Source organism: Astyanax mexicanus, chromosome 3, assembly GCF_023375975.1.
Source record: "Astyanax mexicanus isolate ESR-SI-001 chromosome 3, AstMex3_surface, whole genome shotgun sequence".
Lineage (NCBI taxonomy): Eukaryota > Metazoa > Chordata > Actinopteri > Characiformes > Acestrorhamphidae > Astyanax > Astyanax mexicanus.
In genome coordinates, this window is record NC_064410.1 from 28229931 (window position 1) to 28246524 (window position 16594).

Sequence of the window (16594 nt, forward strand, 5' to 3'; positions counted from 1 at the left end):
GCTGCTGATCACATGGACAAAGATAAAACCTTCTGGAGGAAAGTTCTCTGGTCAGACGAAACAAAAATTGAGCTGTTTGGCCACAACACCCAGCAATATGTTTGGAGGAGAAAAGGTGAAGCCTTTAATCCCAGGAACACCATGCCTACTGTCAAGCATGGTGGTGGTAGTATTATGCTCTGGGGATGTTTTGCTGCCAGTGGAACTGGTTCTTTGCAGAAAGTAAATGGGATAATGAAGAAGGAGGATTACCTCCAAATTCTGCAGGAAAACTTAAAACCATCAGCCCGAAGGTTGGGTCTTGGGCGCAGTTGGGTGTTCCAACAAGACAATGACCCAAAACACACATCAAAAGTGGTAAAGGAATGGCTAAACCAGGCTAGAATTAAGGTTTTAGAATGGCCTTCCCAAAGTCCTGACTTAAAACCCATTGAGAACATGTGGACAGTGCTAAAGAAACGGGTTCATGCAAGAAAACCATCACATTTAGCTGAACTGCACCAATTCTGTCAAGAAGAGTGGTCAAACATTCGACCTGAAGCTTGCCAGGAGCTTGTGGATGGCTACCAAAAGCGCCTAGTTGCCGTGAAAATGGCCAAGGGACATGTAACCAAATACTAATGTTGCTGTATGTATATTTTTGACCCAGCAGATTTGGTGACATTTTCAGCAGACCCATAATAAATTTATGAAAGAACCAAATTTTATGACTGTTTTTTGTGACAAACATGTATGTGTTCCGATCACTCTATCACAGAAAAATAAGAGTTGTAGAACTTATTGAAAACTCAAGACAGCCATAACATTATGTTTTTTTACAAGTGTATGTAAACTTTTGACCACAACTGTATCTATCTATCTATCTATCTATCTATCTATCTATCTATCTATCTATCTATCTATCTATCTATTTATCTATCTATACACAAAAGAGAAGCATAAAGCTTCTTATCAGTGTCTCTTGAAGTAGTAGAGAGTTTATCAAAATGGAAGGGCAGGATAAAGTAGCTGTCCTAGCTTATCCTCCTCTCCCTGGGGTCGCTCTACCATTGGCTCCCATAGGAAAAAAACCTATATACATACGTACATTAAAAAGGCACAACGTAGATGTTACGGTTACACACTGCTCAACTAAGTAAAAAATTTTTTTAAGAAATGAAGGTCAGCCAATCCGAAAAAAATTCAAGAACTTTGAAAGTGCCTTAAGTGCATTCACAAAGACCACCAAAAACATTATGATGAAACTCGCTCTCATCAGGACCGCCCTAGGAAAGGAAGACCAACAGTTGCCTCTGTTGCACAGTAGGAGTTAATTGGATTTACCAGCCTTAGAAACAGCAAGTCAACAGCACCACAGATAAGAGCCACCTAAATAACTGAGTATTTTGGATTGTTTAAGACTTTTAAGTTACTACATGATTCCTTATGTGTTCCTTCATAGTTTGGATAACTTCAGTGTTTATAAAACAATTAAAAACCTCTGAAGAATAGGTATCTTAGACTAATACTGTATCTGCAATCTACTTGAATGACTCATTTCTGTCCGTGTTCATATTGCAAGGACTTTTGGGAGTTATAAACTTACTGAGAAGGAGGAACATGTTTTTCCACAATCCAGTGACGATCTGAAAAAGATGAGCTCCATTACTAAGCCTTGTTTCTCCTCAATGTTTCTTCTTTACATCTCAAGGAGTTTTTCTTTGCCCCTGTCGCTCTCGGCTTTCTCATTAGGGGGTCCAGGACAATTATTCACTAGCAACACAATGAGCTAATAAATCAATGGAATTGTTTACCCAACCACCACTTTACCTATACAAACCAACGTTTCCAACTGCAAAACCAGAGTTTAATTTGAGCACTCCATCAACCTGCTTTCCAACTCAGGCAAGGCCCTATCATCTAACACACCTTCTTCCCATTACTAGGGGTCAGTTCCTCATACAGGGATTAAGCCTATGTTTCCCTCTCAATGTGAAATCTCCCTTCTAAATGTTGTACAGTCCAAAAGTAAGCTTAATCTATGTCCAGGAAAGCCCCCCTCGTCTTTTAGTCCTCCCAATACCTACAGTTTTCATTACATTCAGTTGTATCAGCATATTCCACAGGCTAGCAACTTTCAGAGATGAGATGCTGGATATTCAAGCAAACTCTACATGCATCTAAACACATTCCAAACCACCTGATCACCTGGACCTTTTATCACAGCCCAAACTCCAGCCAAAAGCTCTCGGAATTCTCTTAGTGCTCTCATACAGTCATCTACCATAGTATTATATACTGATTGCATGGTTCAAGCCAAAAAACATATTCTTCAACATACAGAAACGAATAGCTGAAGGGTTTCAAATACAGTACTTGAGGTTTTTGCTGTATTTTGGGATGTTAACACTCCTCACACATTCTGTACTTGGTTGAGTAATGCACTCTCAAGAGAGAAATCTGGTTAGTGGTGTTAAAACTGTTTACTCTGCTACACCTATGAGACTTGTTACTTACAGCTCTGGAACAACTTGAGAGACCACTTCAGTTTTTGATTCAGTTTATCTGATTTTGCTATTTATAGGAATATGTTTGAGTAAAATAAACATTGTTGTTTTATTCTATAAACTACAAACAACCTTTCTCCCAAATTCCAAATAAAATAATGTAATTTAGAGCGTTTTTTTGCAGAAAATGAGAAATGGCTAAAATTACAAAAAAGATGCAGAGCTTTCAGACTTTAAATAATGCAAAGAAAACAAGTTCATGTTTATAAAGTTTTAAGAGTTCAGAAATCAATATTTATTTTTATTCACAATTGTCATGCATCTTAACATTTTCTCCTCCACCAGTCTTACACACTGCTTTTGGATAACTTTTTGCCACTCCAGGTACAAAAAATTTATTCAAGCAGTTCAGCTTGGTTTGTTAGGTAAAATTAGGTAAAATCAAAGAAACTCATATTTTTTAAGTGGTCTCTTATTTATTTATTTTTCATAACTGTATATTCTACAATTGTATGAGTTTCTGTATTTAATATAATATCCATATTAAGGCAAAAGATTGGCCACTAGTAATATATAGCTAATTGATTTATACCGTATTTTTCGGACTATAAGGCGCACCGTATTATAAGACGCACTATCAAAGAACGCCTATTTTCTGCTATTTTTCCATACATAGGGCGCATCGCATTATAAGGCGCGTTAAGTGACACTAGAAAGGGTGCCTATATCAAAGTGAACAGGGGTGGCGCCATGTTTCCCTTCCCCCACCGGGGGTGGTCGCTTGCCGGTGGAGCGTCTCAGTATATATAAATCTAGCTCTTTCAAAGTCAAACGAGTGCTGGATATTAATCTACACAGATTCCTCTCCTGAAAACTGTTTATTTGGGTGAGTAACGTGCTTCAGTTTATTTACAGTAAGCTTAGATTTCCAGATGTCCACTAAGGCTTGCTGCACCAGCGTTAGCATAGCTATCCGCTAGCACGCTAGCTAGTCACCTAAACTAGTAAAGTTAACCCAAACTTAAACGACAGCGTTACACTGAGTAATCCTGCGTGTTCTGGTAAGACAGTGAGATATTAGCTAGCGATTCGTCCCCCGTAGCTTGTTTTAACACTGTAAACAAGCAGATTACAGGCTGATAAAACTCACCTCTGAGAGAGTTAGCGCTTAGCATCTAGCTAATGCTAGCCAGGCAAAGCAGCACAGACTTACAGGCCGATAACTCACCTCTGAACGATGAACGCTTAGCGATTAGCATCTAACTCTAATAATACTGCTCCAGCAGTATTAAAAGTGCTAAATTTAGAAAATACTGATCTCTGAACAGTGAAAAAGCTAGCTAGCTAAGCGGTTAGCATCTAGCTAATGCTATTGCTGCTCTGCACGGAGTGTGTGTTTACTGCTCCTTACACCTGACGGGTAAAATTGAGATAATACTGATCTCTGAACAGTGAATAAGCTAGCTAATGCTATTTGCTGCTCCAGCCTCGGAGCTGCACGGCTCTGGACTCTGTATAGCACTGAAACTCTGTATAACGCTGCACGGAGTGTGTGTTTACTGCTCCTTACAACCTGACGAGTAAAATCCATACAAAAGGCGCACCGTATTATAAGACGCACTGTCAATTTTTGTGAAAATTAAAAGTTTTTAAGTGCGCCTTATAGTCCGAAAAATACGGTAATTTAAAGTCTTATACCTGTAATCTTAAATAACATACCAGTTTCATCACACAAGAAAAACCCTTTACTTGATTGTCTTGATTTCTCAAAAAAAAAAAGAACGAGTACATTCCAAGGGACCATTTGACAGTTATCATCAAAGTTTGCCAATCTACATACATGCATCTACAAAATCTACAAATATGATGCATACAAGGGATTTTAGGATAGGAATAGGTGTAATTTTTTCATATAGTAAATATCAGGGGTGTGACGAGACACTAATATCACGAGACGAGACGAGACACGATACTGGGTTCACGAGAACGAGACGAGGCGAGATTTAAAAATAAAATTGAAAAATGAAAAATGGCTTGAAAACTAGAGTTTTATTTGAAAAAATCATATAATGCGCACCTAACAGACTGGTTTCTGGAAATAGAAATAAGAATAAGAATAAGAATAAAAAATAAAAATAAAACTTATATAGTGCAAACAATAAGTGCAAACCACAACCAGTCATATTAAGCCTATGGTTAGTGTTTTTTTCTCCTAAATTTCTCGTAATTTAACTATGAATAACCATAACATACAAACATCTCCATTATGTGTATGCATCATGTTTTAATAGTATTAGACATGTACACTATTTTAAGACTTCTAAGTCTTAACAGTCAGTGAGTGGGAATCTTTAATGCAGACATTAAGCACATTTCCCATGGCAGTGTGTACGGAGAGGATTAAAGGAGAGCAGAGCAGGTAAGACGATGCATGATGATTCAGCTGGTGTTTGAATAAGCTCAATGTTACAAGCTGTGCCAAAAGCCATTTGGGTAATGCCAGTCAACCCTGAACAAAAAACACTTAATTAAGGAAAGTTCTTTTTGTGTCTTTTAAATGGTAAAGATGACCCAGCAGTGTTACTACAGATTTACCAAACATTCCAAACTGCAGAGCTGCTTTCTTACGCGGAGGCTTTTTCATACAAGAAACGCGGTCGAGAATATAAATCAAGAGATGAAAATCCCACATATCATACATTTTACAGCTGACAACCAGTGGGTGAATGCGGTGTCAAAGACCAGGAAGCAGATAAAAGAGGCAGAGAGCAGGGAGGAGAATACAGGATGAGTATGAAATATGTCACTTCTCTGAAACACCAAGCATTAAAAAAAAAGCCTAACGTCTCCGATCCCTTATCGATTTTAAAAGGGCACAATCTTCAAGAAAGCATGAAGCAACAGGCAAATGAGAAAAGCCACGAAGTTGGAACGGGTGACACCGGCATTCATCTTTCATCCACCACTGATTGGCTTAAATGCTAAGCAGGAGCAATGGCCTGCTTTTGTGAATTCTCATGGCGTGCAGCAGATTTGAGGAAAACATTAATCATGTGCGTCAGAGAGGGTTACATGCCCCAAGCTCGGGTCTGTAAAGCAGCATGTTTGCTGTTTGTTGACATGTAAACACGAGTAGACACGAGATCATGGCCTTGTGGTATTTACCCAATGCTTACAGATTTCAGGAAAGATTTCATACAGGTTTATTGATGTTTAGCACAGATTTGATCTGACATTTCAGGGTTTCATTTTGAACAGATAGCTGGACTACTGTGTCCAAAAAAAATAGAGTAGCAAGCCATACATGACTGGAAGTTCAAGAGAGCATAACTGACCACTCTGTCTCCTCCATCACTTATGGATTTGCGCCCAAAACCAGTTCGAGGGAGTATTTGCAAAAAAACAAAAAAATTATAAATAAAAAAATATAGTCAACATCCAACATTTGAACCATGTAATAGATGAAAACATCTGCATCACCTCTACTGAGACATTATAAATGAGAAGACCAGTCACTCTTTATTCTGTAACTATGAAACGAGTGTTCTTAACTCTCAACATGCTTCTTTTTACAGATAGAACCTCACCCTTCAACAAAAAAAGCCAATCAGCTTCCTAGTTACAATGCCAGAGGAGAAAGGGTCAATGTGCTTTTCAGTGTGAATTAATCAGTGGTTTAAATTATGCTTTTAAACCAATATATTGACCTTCAGTTTCAAGTATTTAGACTCTCCCCATTCATCGAGATTGGGGCATGGTTATATCTGGCTGTATATAGCAGGCTGGCAGCATTTAAAATATGGCTCCTAAGTGAACAGACTTTTGCATTTTTGTCACCAATAGAACTTAGATGCATGTGTACAGAAAAAAAGCATGCATATGCAAACGTTCAATCCAACTGTTTACATGTTGCATGCCAATTAATCTGACAAGTATCAAATGTAGGACCACAAATGAAATCTGATTTCATATAGATTTGATAGCCTGATATCATATCAAAAACAAGTAGAAAAAGGAAACATTTCAAACATATAGAAGGCAGTATTTCAGAGAGAGCAACTAAGGCCCAATCCTATTTATCCCATTAGCCCTTTATTTTTCAGATGCACACTTCAAACAGAGGAGTATAAGAATCCCTGGTAAGATGGCAGAACAAGCGACAAAAACAAAAACAAAAATGTAAGTATTTTCCTTGTTAAAAGTGATGATTAGCACTATATTATCATAGTTTAATATGTAGTTTCTATGTTTTATGCATAAATTCTTAATAACAAGCATAAAAAAGCTCGCTAGTAGTAGCCTCAGTAGCTAGCTAGCTAGCTAACTTTCCCATTCCACCTTAAGTGATGCAACACATGGCAAAGGCTCCAGCATTCAAGGAGGAAAGGAAAAATTCAATAAAATAAAAGCTCATCAAACTTACTGAACTTTAGAGCTCCTGATGACATATCACATGCTTGAATGGTTGTCCCAATTCTTACAGTGGAAAATTTCACCCCTTCCTCATGTAACTCTGAGTTATTAAATATACAAAGCAATCTGAGTGAAAAGTAGAACCTTTGAAATATATAAAAATAAATGTCAGAATTTGAGAGGATTCGATTGTAAGAAGAGTGTAAAGAAGAAATTACAAAAACATTACTTAATTACTAAAGTAATTACTTAAGTACTTAATTGAGATGCTTGAACCATTTTAATGTCAGACAAATTTTAGTCGTTTTACACAGCTCTGTTTTAATGACAGTGTGCACTTTTTTTTGTTTGTGTAAAAGCTTTAAGTGAGCCTTAAAAACAGGTTCTTCATTCAACCTAAACCTTTTTATTTCCTGTAATAACAAGCAATGAAACTAGGTTTATTTAACTCAAACAAACTATTTGAATTAACTCTTCTTTCATTAAATGTTTAATTAATTGCTTATAACCACAGTAAATATTTTCTAAGTTATTTTTTTCTTGTTATAGTGCATGGACAAATCTAATTAAAAATAAAAGTTATAATACACTTTGTTTTACACTTTTTCCAACATTTTACTAATGTGTTATATATCACATAAATAAATACATTTTAGCTAAATTGCATCTTTCTAATTTCAGCAGTCCAAAAGTCCATAAGATATGTTATTTTAATTTTTATTTTACACTAACAACATGTAGGTCATTTGAAAACCCTGATATTGTGCTTTGAAATTCAGATAGATAGATAGATAGATAGATAGATAGATAGATAGATAGATAGATAGATAGATAGATAGATAGATAGATAGATAGATAGATAGATAGATAGATAGATAGATAGATAGATAGATAGATAGAAAATGCACAATTTTACATTTTTGTGGAATCATTTAGATTGTCTGAGCAGGTTTGGTTGTGTATTATAACGATTCAGGGAGAAATTAAATTAATGTAGTTTTTCCTCAGAATTAATGTAGTTTTTTCCCTTATTGGAATGTCTTATATTTGTTTAAAAAAAAGGATAGATCATCAAATATAATCAACAACAATGACAAGTTTAATCACTAAACAAATGTACTAATAAGTCCTACAGTTTAAGACTGGAGGTCCAAGTGATGTGCTGTCATTTTCAAAGCAGTACAATACATACAATATTATCTTTACACACTGAAGCAACTACAAATGATTTACAGGTACAGCAGATTCAGTCTCAGGATAACATCAATAAACTCAGCTTGTAAAAGTTCAAATAGCACAAATGCTGCTATTTCACATGATATTGCTTTAGAAATATGACATAAAAAGAGCAGAAATTATAAAACAAAAAAACAATACTGACTAGAGATACCTAATAGCTGCCCCTAAAGGACGTTGATGAAAGCACTGATGTTAAGAAATGCTGACAGGGAGGTCAGGCCTTTTACCCTCAGTGAAACCGGTGTGTACCTTTACAAGACCTAACAGCTCCTTATCTTCACCATCTGATAGAGTCTCAAGCTGCTGACAACATACGAAAAATAAATAATCCAAAACTCCCAAACTGCCAAACCGATAATCTGCTACGCGCTGACAGCAGGCAGGCCTTTTCTGCCACGGTATGGAAATATAAAGATAATTTTATTTTTGTTAATTCTGTTCTGGTTTGTTTCTGCAACCGAGAGTGTAAACACATCGTCGTCATCATCACTATCATCATTCAGAATTTCTGAGACGGTGAAATGACATCTCACAGCAGGGCGCTGTTTGAGCGTATGAATCACGAGAATACACAAGTGCTCATATATCTGTGGGGGGTGACAACTGCAGTGAAAGTTCAACAGAGAGAAAGAGAGAGAGAGAGCGGTAGAGAGAGAGACCATGAAAGAGAATACCCAATATCCATAAGCACATGCATTCACAGACAAGCACTTATTTTATCTCTTTCTCTCTCCCTTTCTCTCTCTCTCTCTCTCTCTCTCTCACACACACACACACATTCACACTTGTGCATGCATCTTGACTCCACTGCAGCAACATGTCCATAATACCATAATAACATAACAAGGCTGCTGGATCACAGAGCAGATCTGTATTTAGATGGCAGTGACTATTGCACTCTGTCTTTCTCTCTCTCTCTCTTTCTCTCTCTCTCTTTCTCTCTGTCTTTCTCATCACCCTTTCCAGTTGGTCCTGCCTGTTAGTCATGGATTTGAGTGGATGAAAGCAAAGAACAGTAAAGTACTGAGTTGAGAGAGATAGAAATAGTGTGTGAGAGAGAGAGAGACAGACAGACAGAGAAAGAGAGAGAAGCAAAGAGGGAGAGAGAGAGAGTGGAGAAATGGGGAGGGGGTGAAATTTATGATTGCAGCTTTCAGCGCTTCACTGCTAAACCATGATGGTCTCTCTCTCTCTCTCTCTCCATCTATTTCCTCTCTCTATCTATTTATCTTTCTATCTATTTATCCATCTATTTGCCTCTCTCTTCCCCTCTCTCTCACACACTCCTTTACAGAGTAAAAATAAAAGCAGCAGCCCCACATGTGCGAGCAGTGCAGCACTCTCAGCAAACAGGTCTAAAACACTAACACTGTCACTAATAGAGGGAAATACAGGAGAACTGTGGATTCTGTTCACTATTTCTCACTATTCTTTACCTTTCATCACTCATACACACTTGTGTCAAGTCACACACACATACACACATACACCAGTATGCACAGATCAGCACACACACACACACACACACACACACACACACACACACACACACACAGAGAGGGAGAGAGTGAAGAAACCTACCCTGGACCAGAGCAGAGATTCCAAACAGAATCAAAGCCAAAGAGTGCCACATTCCAAGTGATATGAAGAAGACTGAAACGCAGAGACGCGGAGAGGAGAAGCACAAATCACAGAGGAGGAGGAGAAGAAGCAGAGGAGGAAGAAGTAGAGTGGAGGAGCGGAGGAGAGAAGAAGAAAGCAGGAGGAACTGCTCCGATTCCAGCGCTAGACAGAATGAATGAGGGAGAGAGTGAGGCAGAGAGAGAGAGAGGGAGAGAGAGAGAGAGAAAGAGGAGGGAGGGAGAAAGAGAGCCTACGATTGCTTCTCAGAGCCAACAGCGAATCAGAATGAGTGAGAGGAGAAACATCTGATTGATTCTAGACGCACGAGTCAGCTCAATCTCTCTCTCTCTCTCTCTCTCTCTCTCTCTCTCTCTCTCACTCTCTCTCTCTCTCAGCATGCCGTTTGGATTCCCTGAGAGAGATGAATAGAGGGAGACTGATAGAGAAATGAGAGCACTGAGGGGGGCAGAGGAGGAGGAGGAGGAGACAGAGAGAATAATCTGGGGAAGATGATCAGACTTCCCATGACTGACCTCGTCTTTCTTAATCTCACCTCTGTCCAGCTATACTCTTTTTCAAAATAAAGTCCTCAAACTGTTTTTTTAGAATAAGATCTCAACCTACTATAACTATATACAACAATGGTTCTCAAACTTTATTAAACTGGAAAAAAATAAATCCACCCACGATCACATTAAAAATTTCAAGTAATACCTACCGATGCTAATTTGTAGGCCTGCAAATCATGGATAATTTTTGTTGCATGCTGCTCGATGCTGTAAGCCTACTGAGAGAAGTAACAGGAGTCCAGTGTAGTGATCTACAGTGTCTACATTACACCCCCTTGTGCCCTATATTAATTATTCAGCTATATTTTCCATGCAGAAACTATGTAGAGCAATGGGGTTCCACAGGGTTCTCCTCTAAGGCCAATTAAACTACTGTTGAGAGTGAAGAACTGAAGTGTAAACTGAAGCTGCATACAGAGTCTAACCGGTGAAACACTAATTACAAACAAATGTAAAGTTAACTTTCTACATAGAAACTACAGCTCTGGAAAAAAATAAAAGACCACTTAAAAATATGAGTTTCATTGATTTTACCAAATTGAAAACCTCTGAAATATAATCAAGAGGAAGATGGATGATCACAAGCCATCAAACCAAGCTGAACTGCTTGAATTTTTGCACCAGGAGTAAGGCATAAAGGTATCAAAAAGCAGTGTGTAAGACTGGTGGAGGAGAACATGATGCCAAGATGCATGAAAACTGGGATTAAAAAACAGGGTTATTCCACCAAATATTGATTTGCGAACTCTTAAAACTTTGCATTATTTGAGGTCTAAAAGCTCTGCATCTTTTTTGTTATGTCAGGAATTTCTCATTTTCTGCAAATAAATGCTCTAAATGACAATGTTTTTATTTGGAATTTGGGAGAAATGTCCGTAGTTTATAGAATAAAACAACAATGTTTACTTTTTTTTTTTTTACTTTAACATTTACCTATAAATAGCAAAATCAGAGAAACTGATTCAGAAAATTTAAGTGGTCTCTTATTTTTTCCAGAACTGTATAGATTAAATAATCTGCCATACTACTTTGTAGAGCTGGGCAACATGACAATATTTTATTATGACAATTGTATAAAAAAAAATGTTTTTTATTTACAATGCATCTCTGAGTGTATTGTGGATTTAATGAAGTGGAAGTAATTAGACCTGTTTAACTGAATGAGGTGCATATCTCAATATTTAGTATCTAGAATTTATTTACTATTTTTAAGAATCTGCTGTTATTAAAGCATGATAAACATAGTGTGTAATTATCTCATGTAACAATTATTTAAATATTGTGATACAAAATTCTTAAATGTTGAACTAGGGACTTTTTATCAAGTAGATCTTTAGAAGATAATTTAGTTGGTTATTCAAAAAATAAAAGCTTCTGCTCTGGGAAAAAAAATAATTGTGTTCATTAATGTGTGGAAGTTTGTACAGGTGCCACTCTCAGAAGGTTTTTAAGGTTTTACTTGTTTTAGTTTCATTTATGTTGCAATCTGTACAAATCTACAAATTGTTTTTTTTTTGTCTTGTTGTAATTACATCTTAATTGTTTTTGTAAGTTGTTTTTTAATAAAATTGCCATTTACCTTATACTGTTAATTTGTTTATGTAGCTCTTTATATTTAACCTGATTAAACTATTTTTTTCTCCGAAAGTTGTAAATGCTGGGCTGCATTGAAAAGAGGAAAATAAAGTTAGGTTAATTGATTAAGATGTGTTAGTGTTGGCCTGTGAAGATGTTCATTTGAAATAACCAATTAATTTAGTAGGTAATTTATATTATTGGTTGCTTTACAATGTTGCTCTACAATGAAAAAGTTTCCTTTTCAGGTAAGCCATCTTGTTTGTTCTTAATTGTTTAAAAATATATATATATGCCATTTAAATCCCACAGGTACAGGGTCATAGTGTGCGTTATACTGTATTTTAAGTCACTAAGTAATGAGCAACAGGAAGGCATTTAACAAATACAGGTCCATGTGCGCAAGCCTCTAGTGGCACATGAAAAATACTTTCTTGTGTTTACTGGAATCCTCAGGAGGAGAAAAGCTGTTACCCTAGTAACTAATGGCTCCCTACTTCCCAGTATTGTGCAAACACTTAATAACTGGGTCAGAGACACACTGTGAGCACCACGCTGACAATAGTAGGGTTCAAGAGTTGGATTTACAGTCGTCTTCCAGTAACCTAAATACATTGTGTGCTACTTTTTCCTTACAAAACATCGCACAGATATTAAGTATTAAAAAACATGTTTGAATGAAAAAATGAAATATTAAAACTTTAATTAGCTTTTACTATGGGACAATATTTTTCACTAGAAACCATCTTCAGATTTAATTTTAGATAGATAGATAGATAGATAGATAGATAGATAGATAGATAGATAGATAGATAGATAGATAGATAGATAGATAGATAGATAGATAGATAGATAGATAGATCTTATTTGCATATTTTGACAGTGAAGACGTGTGGACTTGCATGCAGGGCCAAAGGTGTTAAAAGATTAATTTATCTGTAATATAAACAATATAATGGCATAAAACTTCAACCCTTAGGAACCCAACCTTATGCCATTAAATATCTGTTTACTTAATAATATATAATGTATCTGTCCACTGAGACATCAAGGAAGCAACTGCAAACCCTTTCCCAAGGCCTATAACAGACAATCCACAAAGCACTGAGCCCCCCCTGTCAAATGTCAAATATGTCAGCTTAGCCCCTAGCATGCTTTGTTGTCTATTCAGATTTTAAATGTGTAGTCATACAGCATAACCGTGAAAAACAAAATCCTGGATGCTCAATGATTTTCAGTATATTGTCCACAGTGAAAGTCATTTACGCCTCATTTACTTCACCCTTGGGCAAGACAGCCTGTTCTAACCTTTGCGAGTCTTTTACAGATAGCACTCAATGTTCTCAGCAACAAAGATCAGGAATAAGCTCTTTCTTAGAAATGCTGCAAATTTCAGCTTCAGGCAATGACACAGAAAAACTACCTTTGGCTCAACAGTACCATGATTTAAAAAGAGCAGTAGGAATGTGAAGAATGACATTCTGGCATTTAATTATACTTACAGTGTATATAATGATATTAATATTGTCACCTGTGAATCTAAGATAGCAGTAAACTAAATTTTATTGAGTAGATATGTGTACTTAACCACTGTAGTATATTAGTTAAAAGAAAAAAAGCATCACTTTTCACGCTTGCTATCAGATTACAACCTTCACAGTCATTACTATCTACACAATTAGGCTGTTTTCTGGCTGAAAGATCAGCTGTACAGGTCATTTACTAAATGAGCTAGCTAACTAACTTAGCATTAGCATTTGTTTGTTTACCAAAAGATTGGGTGTCATTTACTATGTGCATTTGACTCACATGTGATTTAGCTAGCAATGCTGAGGTAGATTTCTGAGAAGAATATCATTGTTAAGGTAAGTTTTACGAATAAATTACTCTGCTCAGGTAAATATTGTCGCTGTCCAATGAAAAACAAGTATCTCCAAAACAGCAATTTTACAGGAGAGAGAAAAAAAAATTCTAAACTTTTAATAGAAGTCAATGTAAAATAAGTTTAATTTAGGTAATTTTGGAGAATTTCTATTGGTCCATTCATCAATTTTTGACACAGTGCGAGGGACAGTTCATGTGTTCAAACTCTGTAGTAAACTAAAAATCAACTAAAATGGAGTTACGTGGTTTTCATTGGACAACGACGATATATGACTTCTGCTCAGGTAAATGGGTGACTAGTGTAGCACTGCTGGAGTAAATTAAATATTAGAACTGTAGCTAGCTAGTAGAGGTAAATGTATTGTGCTGTTGGATTGCCCAGAGATTAATACATATTTTTAAATTGTAGTTTTATAATAGCCGTTTTTTTTTTAAAGCAACACAAAAATACATTTAGACTATTTCATTTTTATCATGTTGATAGATTTGCACCAGTGATGATAAAAAGAAGGTGACAATAAGGGTGTACTCACACTAGGCAATCTGTGCCATGCCCGGGCACGGTTACCTCCCAAAGCATAGCTCGACTGACTAGTGTGATCACTCTGAAGCGTGCCTGGGCTTGAAGAGGTGGGCCAGAGCACGGTTCACCTGGACTCAAGTACGGTACAAATGCAGTGTGAGCGTTATCTGTGCCAAGATGATGTCAGTGATGCAACATTCCTGTAAACAAACATGGCGGTGTTGTGCCCACTGAGCAGTCAGGAATGATATAAGCGTGCTCGGGCACGGATTGTTTAAACGCAGTGTGAGTGCAGGCCAGCAGGGGAGTGGAAAGAGAGCAGAAACGTGCTCCAGCACAATTCAACCAAACCGTGTCTAGTGTGAGTACACCCTTAAACAGAATTTGAGCTCGGTTAAGACCAGAATATAAATTGGATGAGAGTGCTGGCCAGGACAGAGTACCGATATTACCAAAAGATTCCTTGGACGGCCTGTTCCAACTAAGGCTGTCAATCAACTTCATTCCTAAGTGTAACCCTGCCTTCTTACCATACATCAGCATAACGTTATAAAACTTTATTCTAAAACGTTTAAAATTTTAGCACAAGGAAAACTTACTGTGGGAGCAATATATGTGATTGGGTGGATGAACACATCAGCAGACCAGTGGTGGCTCCAGTTTGAGTGACATTGCCTTGTCAATGCGTTCTACAGTCTTTGTCAAAAACACTGAATTATGCAGATATTTTGAACAGCTGATGGAATTCTCTGGTGTATTTCAGTGCTGAAATCTTTCTACACATCTGCAATATGGCTGGGAATGCACTGAGACAATGGCTGTTAGGAAACTAATTCCTGAAGACTGCATAGATTTAAAGGTTAGCTCTAATCAAGCACATGCAGAGAGGATGAAGTCCTGCTATACCTTTGAAATTTGTTCTTTTCTCCTTGCAAAGTCCCCCTGAAGACATTCTCAAGGTACTCTGACTTTTATGATTCCAATAAAAGACTCTCATCAGGGACATCATAGAGTAGAGAATAATTTATTGGGAAAGAATTTTATTCTTTAGAAAGAACACACATTACTGAGCCGCTGCATCAGATCAATCTACCCCAGGGTGCACACCAAATAAGAATTGCACGGAACTGAAACACTGTGAGTGTGAGTTCATTTATAAATCTGCATACCTACGGGAATGCACTTAGCTGGGTCACGATTTAGTTGATGGGAAACTTTTTTTCCGTGTCCTTAAATTCTTTTTCAACAGTACTATTCTCCCTAAAGATTGGTCAATGCTAACTTAGCAAGGACTCAGGCCCGAGGCTACTTGATACAGCTTTTTGAAGTTCTCGCTGTGGTCTCTGATGTATGAGACACCAAAGCTATTAGCACATTTTTAAACACACATCCCACAGCAAAGTAAAAGCGCATAGTGAGTGATGACCTTTCACAGATTGCATCATTACACTGGAGAACTGAAAGAATTAGAAATGCATTTTAGGAAATTAACACATTCATGCCAAAGTTACTCTTATGTCATTTTTTTATTTCAATATTGTTTATGAGATGTTTTCACACAAACTCTCAGATATACAGTAAATGTATTTTGACAGACACTAAAACTATCTAAAAGCTTTCCCCTCACATTTAAAATAATTATTTTCTGAACTGAACTGAACCCCTGTGAAAAGCTGGGGCTAACAAAAATGTATCTACAGTACCAGTCAAAAATTTAGACACAACTCTTCCCATTCAATGTGTTTTCTTTCCTTTTATGATTTTTTACATTGTAAATTTAATATTAAAGACATTACAGCTAAATCTTCTAAATAGCCACATTTAGCTTTGACTACAGATCTGCACACTCTTGGTATTTTAATCTTAGTGGCTTCATGAGAAAGAGTTACTCAATAGTTTTCTCAGCATCTTAAAGGAGTTCTTGGAGGTGCTGAACAATAGTTGTTGCTTTTTTTTATACTGTGAAGCTCCAGCTCATCCCACATCACCTGTCACGTCTGGTGCTGTTAGCTCCTCTGTCCCTTCCACACCAAGCTCTAACGGAGGTTCTCAGGTTAACAACTACACTACCCAGAATGCACCACCCGCTGACATCACGCACTCACCTGATCACGTGACACCTCACCTGCTTCCTCCAGGATGTCCCGAATACTGATTACTGGCACTATAAAGGTGCACGCCAAACAGACTACCACGCCACGTATTGTAGGTTATCCTCGTACAAAGCGTTACTTATCTCTTGTCTCAGTGTATCTTGTGTATGACCATGCTTTTGTTTTTCT

General features: G+C 37.1%; 1 protein-coding gene across 1 annotated transcript in view; it reads right to left on the reverse strand.

The window, feature by feature from the left end:
* chrna11 (cholinergic receptor, nicotinic, alpha 11) overlaps positions 1–10124 on the reverse strand; it is a 118380-nt gene extending 108256 nt beyond the window's left edge. The window contains exon 1 of the mRNA XM_022683022.2: positions 9720–10124. Within this exon, the coding sequence (XP_022538743.2) occupies positions 9720–9771 (52 nt within the window). The 5' untranslated portion in view covers positions 9772–10124. The remainder of the gene's footprint in view (positions 1–9719) is intronic.
* Between the last annotated feature and the right edge of the window lie 6470 nt (positions 10125–16594).